Source organism: Panthera onca, chromosome B4 (genome assembly GCF_046562875.1).
Source record: "Panthera onca isolate mPanOnc1 chromosome B4, mPanOnc1 haplotype 2, whole genome shotgun sequence".
NCBI lineage: Eukaryota > Metazoa > Chordata > Mammalia > Carnivora > Felidae > Panthera > Panthera onca.
Genome location: NC_138345.1, coordinates 11430909 through 11446993, shown reverse-complemented (window position 1 = coordinate 11446993; position 16085 = coordinate 11430909). Strand labels below are relative to the sequence as shown.

Below are 16085 nucleotides of genomic sequence, written 5' to 3'. Positions count from 1 at the left end.
ATGTGTGAACATGTGCCTATGTGTATATACATATCCACACAGACGTACGTGAATATATGCACACAGGCACATGTATACATGCGTATATTCAGCACATCAGCTCTGACACCAGATCTATCACAACACAGTACTTGTTCACAAATACCCTTGCGTGTGTTTGGAGTCCCCAGTGATACCTACCACATGTCTAAAACATACAGTCGACACTATTTTAAAAATATTTTAAAAATGCAAATGGCTAAAAATTGGATACTGAACCCCATTTATCAAATTCCATGCAACTACTATTTTAGAAATGATTTCTTTTGTTACATACTTCTTGAAAACTTCAGACAGTCGCCTAAGACTCTGGCCTCAATTTTAAGCTGACTTTGAGAAAAGATGGTCCGTCATACAGCTTTAAAATAGTGCCTGTTTAGGGGCACATGGGTGGCTCAGTCTGTTGAGGATCCAACTCTTGATTTTGGCTCAGGTCATCTCACAGTCTGTGGGTTCGAGCCCTGTGTGGGGCTCTGTGCTGACAGCACAGAGCCTGCTTAAGATTCTCTGTCTCCACCTTTCTCTCTCTCTCTCTCTCTCTCTCTCTCTCTCTCTCTCTCTCTTTCTCTCTCTCTCTCTCTCAAAAATAAATAAACATTAAAAAAACTAAAATGAAATAAAATAGTGACTGTTTAAACCACCCCAATGATAACCTTGGACTTCAATTATGTAAAATTGATTCTCCAAATGACACATAGTTTAAATGATCAATCATAAATAAAACCTCACTAAAATAATTTTTCTGACCATATAAATAATGTCCAAACCATGCAGAGAACAGAACTGTCACAACATCAAAGTTTAACAGAAAAAAAAAACAAAAAACAGTAGACCTTTGATGTATATTTATTTATTTGTCTGGATTTGCCACCTTAGTCTATCTCGGGACTTCTGAACTTCATTTTTCCTACTGTGTGATCCTCTAATACAAGCTATTCTGGCTTTTTTTAAAGCATTAGGTTACAAAATATATACACACTTCTGTCGGAATCATCTAAGTGAAATCTGTATAAATCGTGAGCTAAGTAAGTTCACAGAAGAAGGAGGAAAGCATTTGCCAAGGTATATTGTTAGAGGAACTTTGACCAGCAACCAGCCCACACGAGGCTCACTCCCCAGCCACGGGGTTAGGTGGCAGGGAGCAGGGAGGTAGCACTCTAGATAGGATGGAAACAAGCCTGCAAATAAGGGACACTGCCTCTAAACGTGTGATGAAACATGTTGTTTCTTCAACAGCTCTAAATACCTGCATTGTCACATACACAGTAGAAAAGGTGGGTACAACAGCCAGACTGGATTTAAGTGTGCTCCGTGGCCATAGGAGAATCACGTTCCCCTCCTCTTCTAGAATGCCCGCATGGGCTGATACACCTGCCATCCTCTGGGTCACAAGGCCAGAAAGGGCTGTAAATCAGAACAGATTCCTTCCTTACCCTGGTCCCTCTTCCCTTACTCAGTACCCAAGTTCATGCTTCTAACCTCCTTCTTATCCCTGGAGTCCCCCACCTAACCCTGGCCTCCACCCTCACCATCACCTCTTCAGTTCAGGGCTGGGTTCAGAAAGCAGACATCACAGGCAGAAGCAGGAGGGACAGAGGTAAATGCTGTGCCATGGGGTCTCAGAGGGCAGGGCTACCCAGGCAAGGACAATCATGGGAGGATCTTCAAGGAAGGGCATCTCATCTGAGGCATGGCCCGCTGACGCAGGTAGGAGAGGTGGGGAGAGGCAGAGGCTTGAATCGTCTGTTCAGGAATCATCTGTTCCTTTTGGGGAGATCTAAACTACAACATGGGGTGTGGGGGGGGGGCAGGGAGGTGCACACTAGACGGAAAGATCACAAAGTGGGACGCCTGTTCACAAGTGAGTTTGGAGTCCATCATGCAGGTGGCTTTGTGGAATCAACATCAGACATGCATTTAAACTCTTATTTCACAGAGAGCCTGGGTGGCTGAGTCGGTTGGGCGTCCAAATTCAGCTCAGATCATGATCTCGCGGTTTATGAGTTCGAGTTCCGCATCGGGCTCTGTGCTGACAGCTCAGAGCCTGGAGCCTGCTTCGGGTTCTGTGTCTCCCTCTCTCTCTTTCTTTCAAAAATAAATAAACAATTTTAAAAATTAAAAAATAAAATAAAATAAACTCTTATTTCTCTTATTTCTAGTGCTGTGGGAGCAGGGACTGCTGGAAGGGAGACTGGCCAGTCCAGGAAAGCCACACTTAAGGCAGTATTTGGGAAGCAGAAACCGTAGGCTGGAGAGGTCCCAGAGGTTCATGGTCACTGCATGGATGAACCAACATGCCCGCTCAGGCCAGTCTGAGCATCCCTGTTTTGCAGTAAGGGATACCACCAATTCTATTTTCCTTGCATTCTTGGAGGTCTGCAAGCAATGCCCAAGGAATTGATAATAAAATAAAATACACTGATGATAATAAATATAATTGACAATAATTAAAAAACCTGCTGATTCTGGATCAGAAATCAAATAAAAAATGTTCTTGGATTATGTGGACAGGGTACCACGTGAAGCCACTAGAAAGCATCGAATGTAGCCTCTCTGGCTGTAAAACTGTGTTGGCATCAGACCATTTTTTATTTCTCACGTACACACAAAACGTGAAGACGAAATAAACAGTGGGTATCAACTGTGGGTACAAACGGCGGTCCACACAAAGCTGAGCGGACCCGGCAGGGAAAGACTCCTAACTCAGGAGTCAGACCCACAGGGCCCCCAGAACTAGAGAAGCGTAGGTATAGAGGAAAAAAAGGGAGGAAGCACACCAAATCAGGCAAGATCGAGGTCGGGTCTCCGGTAGGGCCATAGGGAAGAGTGTCAGCTCTTCCTTGTCATTCGATGCTTCCCCAGAGTCGGGTTTCAACAGGTCCGGGATGGGCTGTGTCCACATTCCAGGAGGCCTGGGGTCACTGGACAGACACACCCACACATGCGTGCTCCAAGCTCGGCAAGATTGAGACCTTAATCACACAATGACCAAATAAGGGACCCGCATCCCTCAACCTCTGTTTTAAGGGAATGACTTTTTTTTTTTTTTTTTTCCAAAATTCAGGAACTTTCAGTAAGGGTTTTCTAGGGTAGTCAGGGTTCTAGAATCAAAAACGATAAACCCCCCTATTTGTTATCACATGGCCTTTCGCCATGACTTTTCATACTTCCTGCCAGTGTCCTTAATTCCAAAACTACCTTCCCAAAGAGAGGTCTCCCTGTGTTAGAATACCACCTTCTAGACAGGTCAGATAGACCCTTAAAAAGCTGTGTTGGTGCCCAAGAAACTCAAGCTTTACCAGCTTAGCCATTTTCAGTCATTGGAAAAGTGGTTTTGTTCACCCTGAATCAATGAATTTCTATTGAAGCGTATGTTTCCCTAACACACACAATAAACTGGCGCTTGGCAGTGATTTAAACAGTGAACAGGGCCAGCCGGCCATGAGAACAAAGCCACAGGAACAGAAGCCAGCCAGATTTAAATGAGTTAATCTACGGGGAAGCCTTTCTCTGAAGGCTATTACTTAATACAAAACCAGCTGTCCTCACCTTTTGGTGTTCAAGCCGCCTCCCTTCAAGTTAGTCTGCACCGAGAGAAATGGGTCTGGTCTAAGAAAACCAGAGAATCAAGCTACGGCAAGGAGCATCCAAGCCTCTGGAGCCCTGCTGTGGCCGGTTAAGTGTTGACTCACTCTCTCTCCAGAAGGCCCAGCCCCGCCATGCTTCCGGCAATCCGCCCTGACCTTGGCCACAGGGGCTCCTAGGTTTTGGCATCTGCCACCTTTAGCAGCCCCCATCGCCTTCCCATACACACCTGTTGCTGAGTTGTGCTGACCTGACCAACTCCTACGCCAGCCTTTTCAGGCCAGGAACGGCCACTAACTGTCCCTCTTCCTTCTGCCACCCTGAAAGAGCCAGGCTCGCCTCTTGCACCCAGCCAGTGGCCAATAGCTGGGCTCCCCACTAATGGGATGGCAGGCTCATGTCAATTCCCCTGGCTTACAATGAAACCCGGCTCTTTGAAAGGGACCACAGTTGAGTGCCGTCCTAAAGTGAAACCTCTCGCCTCAAGGAAACTGTCTGGCAGGTTTGTGCGTGCACATCTTTCCACACTCCTGAACACAGAAGGGCGTTCCCATCCCCTGGGCGGGGAGACTAGGAGGCAAGGACCCTAAACAGCTCTTCTCAACACAGAGAAGTTGGTGTGTTTGAATCATGAGGTGGGAGCAGGGGAGGTACCCCACCATAACCTCCAACACACTCGGTCTAGGATGGAGCCTGGGCATCAGGATGTTCGGAAAAGCATCCCAGGTGATTTTAACCTGCACCCAGGGTAGAAGATCACTGATTTAGGGAGAAAACAATGGAGACGCTCAGCTAGGATTCTCCAATGCACCCAGATGGAGAATATCCAATTTCAAAGCGGGTCCTCCCCAGATCCCTCCCCTCAGCAAGACAATCTCTGCAGCTGCAGAGTATCCTTGGGAACAGCACGGTGAACTCTGGTGCCACGCCTCATTCACACGGTGCCTCTAAACCAGGCTGAGCCTCGGTTCCCCCACCTATTAGGGATCTTCTAGATACATTTGTTTTGCTTCTCTTGTCTCCATTTTCCAGCTTCACGTTTCTCCTTCTCTCCTCATCTTGCATTTAAATGCACACTCCTATATATGCCTTTCTGCCTCTCCAAAAATGCACAGGGGGTTCTTGAAATTCGATTTGGGTAATGTCTGCCCTCGAAGTAAATAACACCATAAAAACTATAAGCTCTATAATCCAATCAGGGGATGGAACATTAAGAACGTGATATTCCATAAGGCATAAAACACTCCATTCCTGAGACTATAAAACCAACCATTCTGCTGGAGAAACTCATGCAGGATCATATAGACCCTGCCTCTTAAATGCCAGATGAGACCAGGAGTTCTCTGCTACACAGCAACGGTCTACTGTGATGTTAGTCATTTTTTATTCCTTTTGAGCCTGTTTTAATATCTATTTATCAAGTAGAAAATTCATTTTAGAACCACTTTCAGAGCAAGTATAAAGACATCCTTAAGGATAAATTAGCTACATTACTTTGATTCAATGAAATACATAAATCTCTCACCCTGCATAAGCGCACAGCCCATAAGAGCACAAGCCATCTCTCAGATGGGCCTGCTTAGATCAAAAATGGCACAGAAACACACAAATGACTAGGGTACAGAGCAGAAGCGGGCATAAAGTAGGTCTCCTTGGGACCCCATCTACAGTGATATAGCTGTAGAAAGTACCAAAAGATTTTTTGTTCTACGCCATTTCAGAAAACTTTAACATCCACCAAGCCCAGATCACAACCATGTTCCAGACTGGCTGGTCAACTGGCCATCCCAAGACCCTCAAACTCAGTGAGTCTAAATCAGAACTCACCACCTGCCCTCCAGTGCTTGCATTTCTTTCTTTTTAAAAAAAATTTTTTTTAATGTTTATTTTGTTTTTGAAAGAGAGACAGAGTGCAAGCAGGGGAGGGGCAGAGAGAGAGGGAGACACAGAATCCGAAGCAGGCTCCAGGTTCCCAGCTGTCAGCACAGAGCCTGACATGGGACTCAAACCCACCAGCCGTGAGATCATGATCCGAGCTGAAGTCCGATGCTTAACTCAATAAGCTACCCAGGCAACCTGCTTGCATTTCTGATCTCAGTTAAGGAGCTGCTATCCACCCCAGCTATCCAATCAGAAATGTGGTAGTTATCCTACAACCCTATCTCCTCTCAACCCTCTCTCCACGTCTTCCAAATCCCTATGTCCTGGAGATTCCATTCTGTGCACACCCGCATCTCTGTCTCTTGCATCCTGGCTCACAGCTCCTGTTTCAACGTGTTGCTTCCCAGACTCCTCTGACGACACTGCCCCGGTGCACTGAGGCCCCCCCAGCGTCCAATCTATCCAATGTTCCACCACAATAATCTTAATGAAACAATCCTGATCACGTTGTTCTTGCATTAAAACCCTTCAGTGGCTATTCCATCGACTATAGAATGATGTTCCAAGTCCAAAGCAGGGAATATGATCCCCTACAGTCCAACCTCTCCAACCCCATGTCCCCGTGCCTCACCTTGAACCCTCTGCCCTGGTCAGATGAGCTACGTGCCGTTCCCAGCACACTAGCCTGCCTCCCGTCTGATGGGGTGGCTCCTCCTGGTCAGAATATCCCCCTGCCTCTCTGCACCACCCCAAAATATACTCATTGTGTGAACCCACCTCCTCCAGGAAACGTCTGCTCACACCCCACCCCGAAGGAAGCACCAGACAGCCCTAGCCTTAAGCCTCTGGCCAGTCTTCTCTCACGGTATCTACAACATGATCACACTTACTCAGTAACACAAGGAAGGCAGAAACTATCTCTTATCTCTTCAACCTCGGTGCCTAGCAGTGCCACCTGGTGCGTAGGACTTTAATAAATATTGGTTAAATGTGTGCATGTTTCAACGATCACATTCTAACGACTCCAGAACTATTTTCCTGACCGCTCGCAAACTTTCAGTCTGGCTGCTTCTGATATGGAACTGCCTCTTATTTCACTTGCAAATCATCTGCGGAAGACCAAAACTACATCAGTACAGGAGATACGGAACCTTCTTATCCCTTGAGGAATCATTTCTCTGTTCTTTGTTCTTCAAAGAAGAATCACACTTCAAGGCCCTCCAACAGCTGGGAGTGAGAAACGATCGAAACGAATCCCTCCAAGTCCCTGCCCTCCCTGCTTCTCAATGCCCTCTCCCTAGAAGTGATTACTGACTCAGGCTCAGGGTTGAGACATTAATTAAAGTAGAATGATTGTGGTGTAAACCAAGACTGGCTCGTGATGTCTATATCTGTGGGTCCCTTGCCCGTGTAGATGCAGAATAACCCTGAGAATAAAAACTGACTTCCCTGGTTGTGTGGCTTCTAAGCCTATGAGGGAGTTACCTGAAAATAAAGGTGCCATTCTCAATTCAGCAGTGGCAGCCCCTGGGCCCCCGGTGGAGGCTCTGGAAGGCTCTGGGCCCACCCAGAATTCTACCTAACGTGTCATATATTCGCGACGTGGCTGCAAATACCCTCTCCCCCAAGTGCTGATTTCATACTGGAAGATAAGCAATTTAAATAAATGTTTCATTAACATAGTGCTTTCCTGCTCGATGCTAATGTACTGAGAGTAATTTGTTTTCCCAAATTCTCTTCCATAGAATCGTTTCATGCAATCCTCCACAGGACAATCTGAAACTCTTTGGGTCCCTAATAGACAATCCAGAGAACCTGGAAACCAACCAAACAACCAAACAAATAAGCAAAAACCCTTACACTGAAAAGCTGTTGAGACCTATTTGTTCTGGAACACATGTCACACATGCTGCGGAACAGGACAGACCATCCTGACCACTTTGGTGGCCCTGGGTTCACACTGATGGCAACACAGCATCATTCAACAGACACTACTGGTCCCAGGGAGACAAGTGGGAGAGGTGGGTTACACAGGAAGAATGTGAGTATGTAAGATATTGTTTTGACACCCTATAAGGCGTGTTCCCATTCCGCTTTGCTTATCTGTACATGGATTCTTGCTGTGTGTGGATTCCAAACCCCAAAAATTTCAAGGATATTTCTAACATCCTTCATTAATAGAAGCTCTTAAAAACTTCATAGCGTAATGCTCAGATACACTCCAAACGTGCAAAAGCAGGTACCATATAAGGGTTTGTTCCCCCAAACCTGTGAGACTCGGGGCAGCAGCATGATCACAGTGATGAGGGCAGCTGGCTGGGCAGCAAAAGACACAGGCATCTGGGTGGATCCAGCCACAGTGTCTTGGCTTTGTATGTGCTACTATGCTAGAGGCAAGATTTTGGTTCTATTACACATGGGAGCAAAAATAAAACCCAATGAAGAGGTGAAGCACTTGAGCAGTGCACTCTGTGGGATGGGCTGGGGGCCATGCACTGTGTGTGTGTGGCAGGAAGCAGAAGACCCATTAAAGAGCGTGGAATAACCCTGGTGAATGGAGTTGGCTCTCCAGGCTCTGCCACAGAGGAGCCACAAGGTGTGGGACAAGTGACTCTACTCTGAGCTCCATCTCCTCCTTGTAAAAGGAAAGAAATGATAACAATACGAGCAGCAGGTGGCTACCCTGTGCTAAGCACTCACAACATAGCAGGTGCTGTTGAAAGCACTTTATAAACACTTGTTAGGCACCATCTCACCTACTCCCGAGGACCCCTGTGAGGGACAGATCATTAACTCCAGTTCATGGAGAAGGGCTCAGAGTTCAGGGACCAGCCCACGGTCGCCCAGCTAGGGTGTGTTCAAAACCAAGTCCACCTGACTGCTGTTCTTTGGAAAGAGTAGCTCCAATGACTGCCACAAAAGCTGTGAGATTATATATTATATATACATAATATATATAGTATTTAATTGAAATGCCTTGGATTGTGAGTAGCTTGTTCTGTGAGCGTTCCGCAAGACGAGCAAACATTTCTAATAAATTGTAACTTGATAAACGAGCAATGTCTTGCAATACGAGTCGTATGTGACGCTGAACGTCACATGATCACGACTGAGCCAATGGTTCTTGAAATTCACTTTGGTGTACAAGGGCTTTGGGTTGCAAGCATATTTCTGGAACAAATTATACTCGCAAATCAGGATTTTACTGCATATGCAAAATGCTCTGAATGCAACATAAGAACATCAGTCATCGTTAACACAGCCCACCCCCTCCAGCGCTCGGATCACCCTCTTTGACCGCCGCTGAGCAACTAGCTCCTGGCTGCATATCCTTCCCCTGGATTGGGACCCAACAATCCAAAGGTGGCTGGAGAAGGAGGCAGTGCCCCCACCCGGGTTACTTACTTTCTCAGAACTGCTATCTCGTTCTCTATGCTGCTTTCCTTGCCTTTCAGCGCCTTCTTCGGGATGCACTTCACCGCAAAGAGCCTGCCACTCGCCTTCTCTTCGGCTAAGACCACTTCAGAAAACGCCCCGCTGTGAACAAAGAGGGAGAAAAGGAAGCGGCTTAGACACAGGAGTTGTGGCTCCTCCAATCCCACTACCAAGGTCTAAGGAATAATAACAACAATCGTCCGCATTACTGTTACTTTTTTTAGCGAGCATAGCTCCCTACTGGACTTCTTGATGCAAACAAGTACCTTCGTGCAATGGGACATGTGGATGTCCACGTGGGTTTGGCCACCGCCCGGTGCCACCTGCCACCCCACAAAACACTGCAGCAGTGGCCTTTGAGTGAACAGGGATGCTCCCAGAATGGCTCCTGTGGAGAAAGAGCATGCCCATCCCCTTGCCAGCCCCCACACCCAAGTAAATGACAAAGTAGTGCCAAAATTTCTAGCTTCCTCACAGGTCCTTCCATCCCAAGAAAATTTCAGAGCACGCTGCAAACATTAATTAATTCTTAGAGACAGGTAAGGATATAATTGAAGCATGAGCTGGTGCAATGCGTGGTATTGACATGGGGTTAATTAATTGGCAAAAACACACAAGTTTTCAATAAGCGGCTTATTTTTTTTTAAACAAACAAACAAAAGCACACACGATGCCCCGAGTGGGGGAGACTTTTCTGCCTGAAAATGTAAACTGAACTCTGCAAAGGCAGAGCAGCAAAGGACATTCGGGGTTGGAGAGCTCATTTCTCCGAGGAGGCTCTGTGGTCATCGAGCCTCAGAGCCAGCACCTCAGTGGCCACCATGTCACCCACCCTAGGTACCATACTCGGGCTGGGGGGCAGAACTTCCCTAAGGGCTCAAACAGGAATAGGTTCATCCATTACCCACTCGAGGCCTCAGTAACTTGGGCCCTGTGCACACGGGCCATGGAGAAACCATTGTCCACTGAGTCACTCTCTGTCTCTAGACTTGTCAAGGAACAACTCTTTTTCCTTCAGAGGGACACTACACATGGCTTCTACACAGTTATAATTAGAGACAAACGCTCCTACATCAAAAGAAACCACTAGAAGGACCAATATCAACCCAATACCAGAGCCTGAGGGTCTGTTCTTCAGTCAACATCAAAGAGATGCTTAAGCAAGAATTTCAGACTTTCCCTCTGCTTACCCATCTGACAGGGACACACATCCATCCACAGACCAAAGGAAATACAAATATATAGTTTTAAAGTCCCTTCTGGGGAGAAGAATTCACTCTACTTAGCACAGTAAATTGTGAGTCTTCAGACAGTGTTCCTTCTGGAACATAAACTTGAGATAAATATATATCTATAGAATTATATAAACCCAAGAGGGAGAGGTTGGGGGTTCTACCAAAGAACCAAAGGAAAAATGTCAGAACCAAGATCTTCTGCCCAAATCCACACATCGAGTAGGATTTTCCCTCACAGCACCACATGCCTCGCATTGACAGAAACCTTCCAGAATCAACTAGAACTACGACTATGAAATAGAAACACAAAAAACCCACAACAGATTGATCACAGAGTGATTAATGGAATCAGACGTTCCCAGCGGCGCTTGGTCACTGCCAACGGATTCCGCCTACGGAAACCAATTCTTGGCAACTTTAGGGGATCCCCCGAACCCGGCTGTCTCTTCTCTTCACCTCTGTCTCGGGGACAGACTGACACGGATTCACCGCACAACAAGGGTTCTCAGGTGGAAGGAACCATGCACAATCATGTATATGGTCCCTTCTGCTATCCTCCAGGAGGTGGAACAAGGACGATGTTAGAGATAAGAAGAATCAGTGAGGGAAAACGAGGAGTCTGGCAAAATGGGTGACTTTCTACTGGGGAGTCCATGCATTTGTTTTCAGTTTCCCTATTTGCCACTTAGGTCCCTGATGCTGATGACACCACAGTGGTTCCTCTCCTGAGTTTGTTGAACTTACCAGGTCCATTTTCCACAAGGCAGAGAAGCCCTTTAGCAGCAGTGACCACTGCCAGACCTGTTAGACTTCCCCGCTGCCCCCTGCCCCACTCTGCACCCACCACACTCTCTCCTCTTCAGAATCTGCACCAAGAGTAACAGACTATGCCCAACACAGAGGAGGGATTCGGCTTGGGTAGCTATCAAGCGCTCAGAAGAGTAAGCACCTCCTTATTCCACGGACAGTTCTCTCCCTGGAAAACAGAGTGGGAAGTGAGGTTTCTGTGTGAATTGACCCCTGGGGCCATGACAGAAGAGGGAGGGGACTAGGTCCTCCATCAGAGCCAGTACTGGTGGGCTACTGAAAGACACTGAGGTCAAGGTGAGGCACTAGCACTCCTGGATCGAGGGCTCTCTGCCTTCGTCCCTGACTTCAGGAGGGATGGACTATCTGTGACCCTGAGTGAGAGCAGGACAGTGGGACATAGATATGTAAGGGGCTTCACAGGCTAAGCAGCTGGGGCTTGACCACAAGTCACCTGTGAAAGAGGACAAGGCAGGCCCCTGATGGCCAAGGATGCCCCCAAGACTCCAGACATCTCCATCAACAGTAGAATCACAAAGCCAAGGTTACGGTCCTATTCTCTCAGGCTGAAATGCAGTCTGCAATCCCATTTCTGGGCATGCTACCAAAAGAATCAATAGCAGGGACTCAGATATTTGTACACCCATGTTCATTGCCACATTATTCACAACAGCCGAAGGGTGGAAATGACCCAGATATGCATCAGTGGATGAATGGATAAACAAAATGTGATCTGTCCGTGCAGTGGACTATTATTCAGCCACAAAAAAAGAATGGAATTCTGACACCTGCTACAACATGGATGAGCTTTGAAGACATTATACTAAACGAAATAGGCCAGAATCTAAAGGACAAGTATCATATGATTCCACTTACACAAAGTACCTAGGCTAGTCAAATTCATACCCAGAAAGTGGAACGGCAGTTGCCAGATTTGGGGAAGCAGAGAATGGGGAGTCAGTGTTTAATGGGGACAAAGTTTCCATTTGGGAAGACAAAAGATGTCTGGAGATGGATGGTGGTGATGGTTACATAACAGTGTGAATTGTCTTAATGCCACCGAACTTCACACTTAAAAATGGCTAATGTGATACATTTCATGTTATGTTTCACCGCAAGAAAAAATAAAAAGTCTGCCCAGTTCTACTCAATGGCATTACCTGGGGATGGATGCACTGAAAAAACATGATAAATCTTTTCTCTCATTACCTCCTCAAGGAGAAAGAAATGAGTAACTACGGGTGTTGGGTACCATGTGACACAAAGCGCTTTGGCGCCTGTCAACTAATCCAATTCTTACAGCATCCCAAAAAGTGTACAGGGAGTTAGTTACCTGTATCCCTCTGAGGTGCTTTTCCATACACTCTGCCGGGCCATTGTGTGCTGCTGGCAGAAGGAGCCTGCCTCTCAGGCAGGGAGGATGACAGCCACGGAGGGTCACCCTGCCTCAGCATGAGCTGCCATGCTTCCCTGAGCGTGCAAATCCCCACCTCACTTCCTCATTTAGCCCAACAATGTGCATTTACCTCCTTCCACAGACAAAGCTCTCCGGTCTTCCTAGGGGATATATGATTAGCATACATTGTTACTGTTCTTGCAATAAATAGAAATCACTTGAAGACACTTATCCCCTTGCAGGAAAGCTAATTAAAAACACCAGAAGCAGAAACACATGAATGAAGAGTCTGGGCACTTGCAATGTAATTACATAACAAAGTAATGTGTGTGTCTGGGCTAGGGTGGGGGTTGGGGGGGGGGGGCGAGGAGAGAAAAGGGAGGCAGGCTGGGAGGGGGCCCGTGGCAGGAAGGAAGTCAGCAAGAAAAATGATCTGAGTCCATAAAGGCTTCAGGCAACCCAATGAAATAAATTCCTAGGAACACAAGCAGGGACAGAGAGTTACAGAGTTTTAAAAATACAGAGAGGTCAGAGGAGGCTGTACTCCATCAGCTGTGAAATACAAGCGCAGCACATTTAAAACTGAACGCTGGTTGGGGCCCCTGGATGGCTCAGTCGGTTGAGCTTCCGACTTCGGCTCAGGTCATGATCTCGCGGTCGACGAGTTCAAGCCCAGCGTCCAACTCTGTGCTGATGGCTGGGAGCCTGGAGCCTGCTTCGGATTCTGTGTCTCCTTCTCTCTCTGCCCCTCCCCCCACTCATACTCTGTCTTCCTCTCTCTCTCAAAAATAAACATTCAAAGCAAATTTTTTTTTAACTGAACAGTAGAGACTTCCAGCCAGACTGAGCACACCTGCATCTCGAAATGGCAGTCTGTGCGGTGGCCTGCTCCTGCCTGGCACCCAGGACCCCATGCTCTCTGCAGTCTGCCTCCCCAACCCCCAAACCCCCCCCCCCCCGCCTGCCTGGGATCAGGTGGTCTGGGCCCCCTGAGGAGGGAGGGGTCTCCCAATAGCTCAGTCCAATGCTTCTTCTTGCTGTTCATCCTAGCAGTTTCCTGTGTGGCCTCCTTCCTAAAACTCGCTTCTGGGTTCTACAACACAGTTCTTCCCTCCTCCTCCTCTTCCTCTTCATCCTCCTATCAAAGGTTAGTGCACCCCCAGGCTGCATCTCCAATCTCCCTTCATCCTACTCCATCCCTTCCCCCTGGAAAATCTGTTATTTCCAGTTTCCACCACCTGTCTCCACATGGCCCCCTAACCTTTATCTAAATTTTAATCTCACTCATGTGCAAATCTCATCTTTCCAGCTGCCTACGAGAGCTTTCTAGCTCAACCTCCCAACCAGCCTCTCGAGAGCAGCGTCACCAAAATTACAGAACAGTATCTTCATCCCAAAACTTCTTCCTGGGTGCTGTCTCTCATTTCTACCAATGAGATACAAATGAATGTCTGCATTTCAACAATGCAGCCAAGAAACCTGTTTCTCTCGTCCATCTCTCGTTCAAGATCCCTGTCTGTTCTTCTATCCCTGCACCATTGCCCGGGTTCAGTTCGGGTTATTTCACTCTGGACTACTTCCAGGACCCTCTCCTGGCCCCTCTGCCCCCAGCTGCTTTCTCCAACCTGCTACTGGAATTACTTTTCTAAAGCAAAGATTATGTTGCTGCCCTACCTAAAACTCTGAGGTTTTGTGTCTAGAAGGTAAAGTTTCACCTCCTCTGCAAGTTATCAATGGCGCTCAAAGCTCTTCTCAACTTGACCCCAGCTTTGCGGGCTCATCTACTCTAGAGCCACCTTCGCCAACACAAACACGCCCGCTATACACACATCACCCCTACTCCCACACCACATCAGTCAACTGGCAGCTTCCCAAATACTCCTATGCCCTTTCAGACCACTGACCTTGCTTCAAGTCCTGCCCACTTCTCCACTTCCTCGGACATCATTCCTTTTTCTTTCTGCTTGGCGAAATTCCACGTATGTTTTAAAGGACCCAGCTCGTATATTTCCCTCTCTTGGTAGGCTTTCTCAGTTGCCTCCCCACCCGAAGGCCCTCATTCTGAGACTTGTACATTTGGCTTACACCTGCATTATCCCACTTACACATTCCACTGGGGCCTTTATGTACTTTCCCACGTGACAGCAGGTGTCCTAAGCCACGCTTTCCTGTGTCTCCATCCCTAGCAATACCAGCACCAAACTGGATGATCAGTTTGGACGATCTGAGGCTCTAGTCTGTGGTCCCATCTAGCTTTCTACATTTCCCCTGTGCCATAGACACCCAAGATAAATGATACACTCTACTGACCTTCCTCTCCGTGCTGAGGGAAATAATACAGTCCCTTTCCTCCTTCATAACGCATTCCTCCACATTTGTATGCAAGTCTATGCAGAAAGAACCTCAAAGCTTTCTCTCAAAGCATAAAAATTCTTTGAGACTTTCCCGATACATTTTAAACCCCCAATGTTTATATAAAGCAGCACTATCAACAATAAGCCAAATTATGGAAAGAGCCCAAATGCCCAACGACTGATGAATGGATTAAGAAGATGTGGTACACACACACACACACACACACACACACGCACACGCACACACACACAATGGAGTATTACTTGGTAATGAAAAAGAATGAAATCTCGTCATATGCAACAATGTGGATGGAACTGGAGGGTATTATACTAAGTGACATAAGTCAGTCAGAGACAGACAAGATATCATATGGTTTCACTCTCATATGTGGAATTTAAAAGAACACAACAGACGAACACAGGGGAAGGGAAGGAAAAGTAAGATAAAAACAGAGAGGCAGGCAAACCATGAGAGACTCTTAAATCCAGTGCTGGAGGGGAGGCGGGTGGGGGGATGGGCTAAGTGGGCGAGGGGCATTGAGGAGGGCACTTGTTGGGATGAGCCCTGGGTGTCATATGTAAGGGATGAACCACTGGGTTCTACTCCTGAAGCCAAGACTACACTGTAGGCTAAATAACTTGAGAATAAATTAATATTAAAAAAAGTGCGCACTTGTGTGCCAGAGTGCTTCAGTAATATTCTACAGTTGCAGAATCCCAAGATCACTCTCTGTCCTGTTAAAAATATAAAATCAGTGACATTGTGAGATGATATTTCTCCCCATAAACCTTCATCCTGGTTAAATAAGTCAAATTTTGGAGGACAGAGTAGAGGGTAGATTTTTTAGATGTTTGAAAGGACTTTAGAAAATGCATGTTCATGGGAGAAATAAAAATCCCAGTGTTTTAAAAACTGCATTTTTCAAGATGTCACAACATACTTATTTGATTTTTAAAGAACGCTAACATTCCATTTTTGAAAAACATACCAAGTCTCCATCTAAATTAAATCTCTGTGACCAATTACTGAAAAGGTCAAACAAAAAATTATTCTTGAAACGCTAAATATTTTCAGCTCCTGAAGATAAGCTGTACAAATTACAAAAGTTGAAACCTTCCCCTTTTTCTTCTACATTTCAAAGAAAATCAAATCTCATCACCTGGAGGCAGCTCGCTCTGATTGCAAGCCAGGCACCCAGGAGGAAGTAAACAATGTTTTGCTAGCTGAATTTCCAAGACTTGAGGAAATGTCACATTTTCTATATTGACTAAAGAATCCTAAACAACTACTTTTGCTTTTAACTTCATAAATGATGGCTTTGAAAAGGGCCGTTTCTTTTTGCTTTACCTAGT

At 46.5% G+C, this 16085-nt stretch overlaps 1 protein-coding gene across 5 annotated transcripts in view; it reads right to left on the bottom strand.

Annotated features, from left to right (window-relative positions):
* Nucleotides 1-16085, bottom strand: part of CAMK1D (calcium/calmodulin dependent protein kinase ID) — a 501767-nt gene that overhangs the window by 258801 nt on the left and 226881 nt on the right. For all 5 annotated transcript variants that reach the window (XM_060659603.3, XM_078450432.2, XM_060659604.3 and 2 more), the window contains exon 2: nucleotides 8911-9042. In XM_060659603.3, the coding sequence (XP_060515586.1) occupies nucleotides 8911-9042 (132 nt within the window). The remainder of the gene's footprint in view (nucleotides 1-8910; nucleotides 9043-16085) is intronic.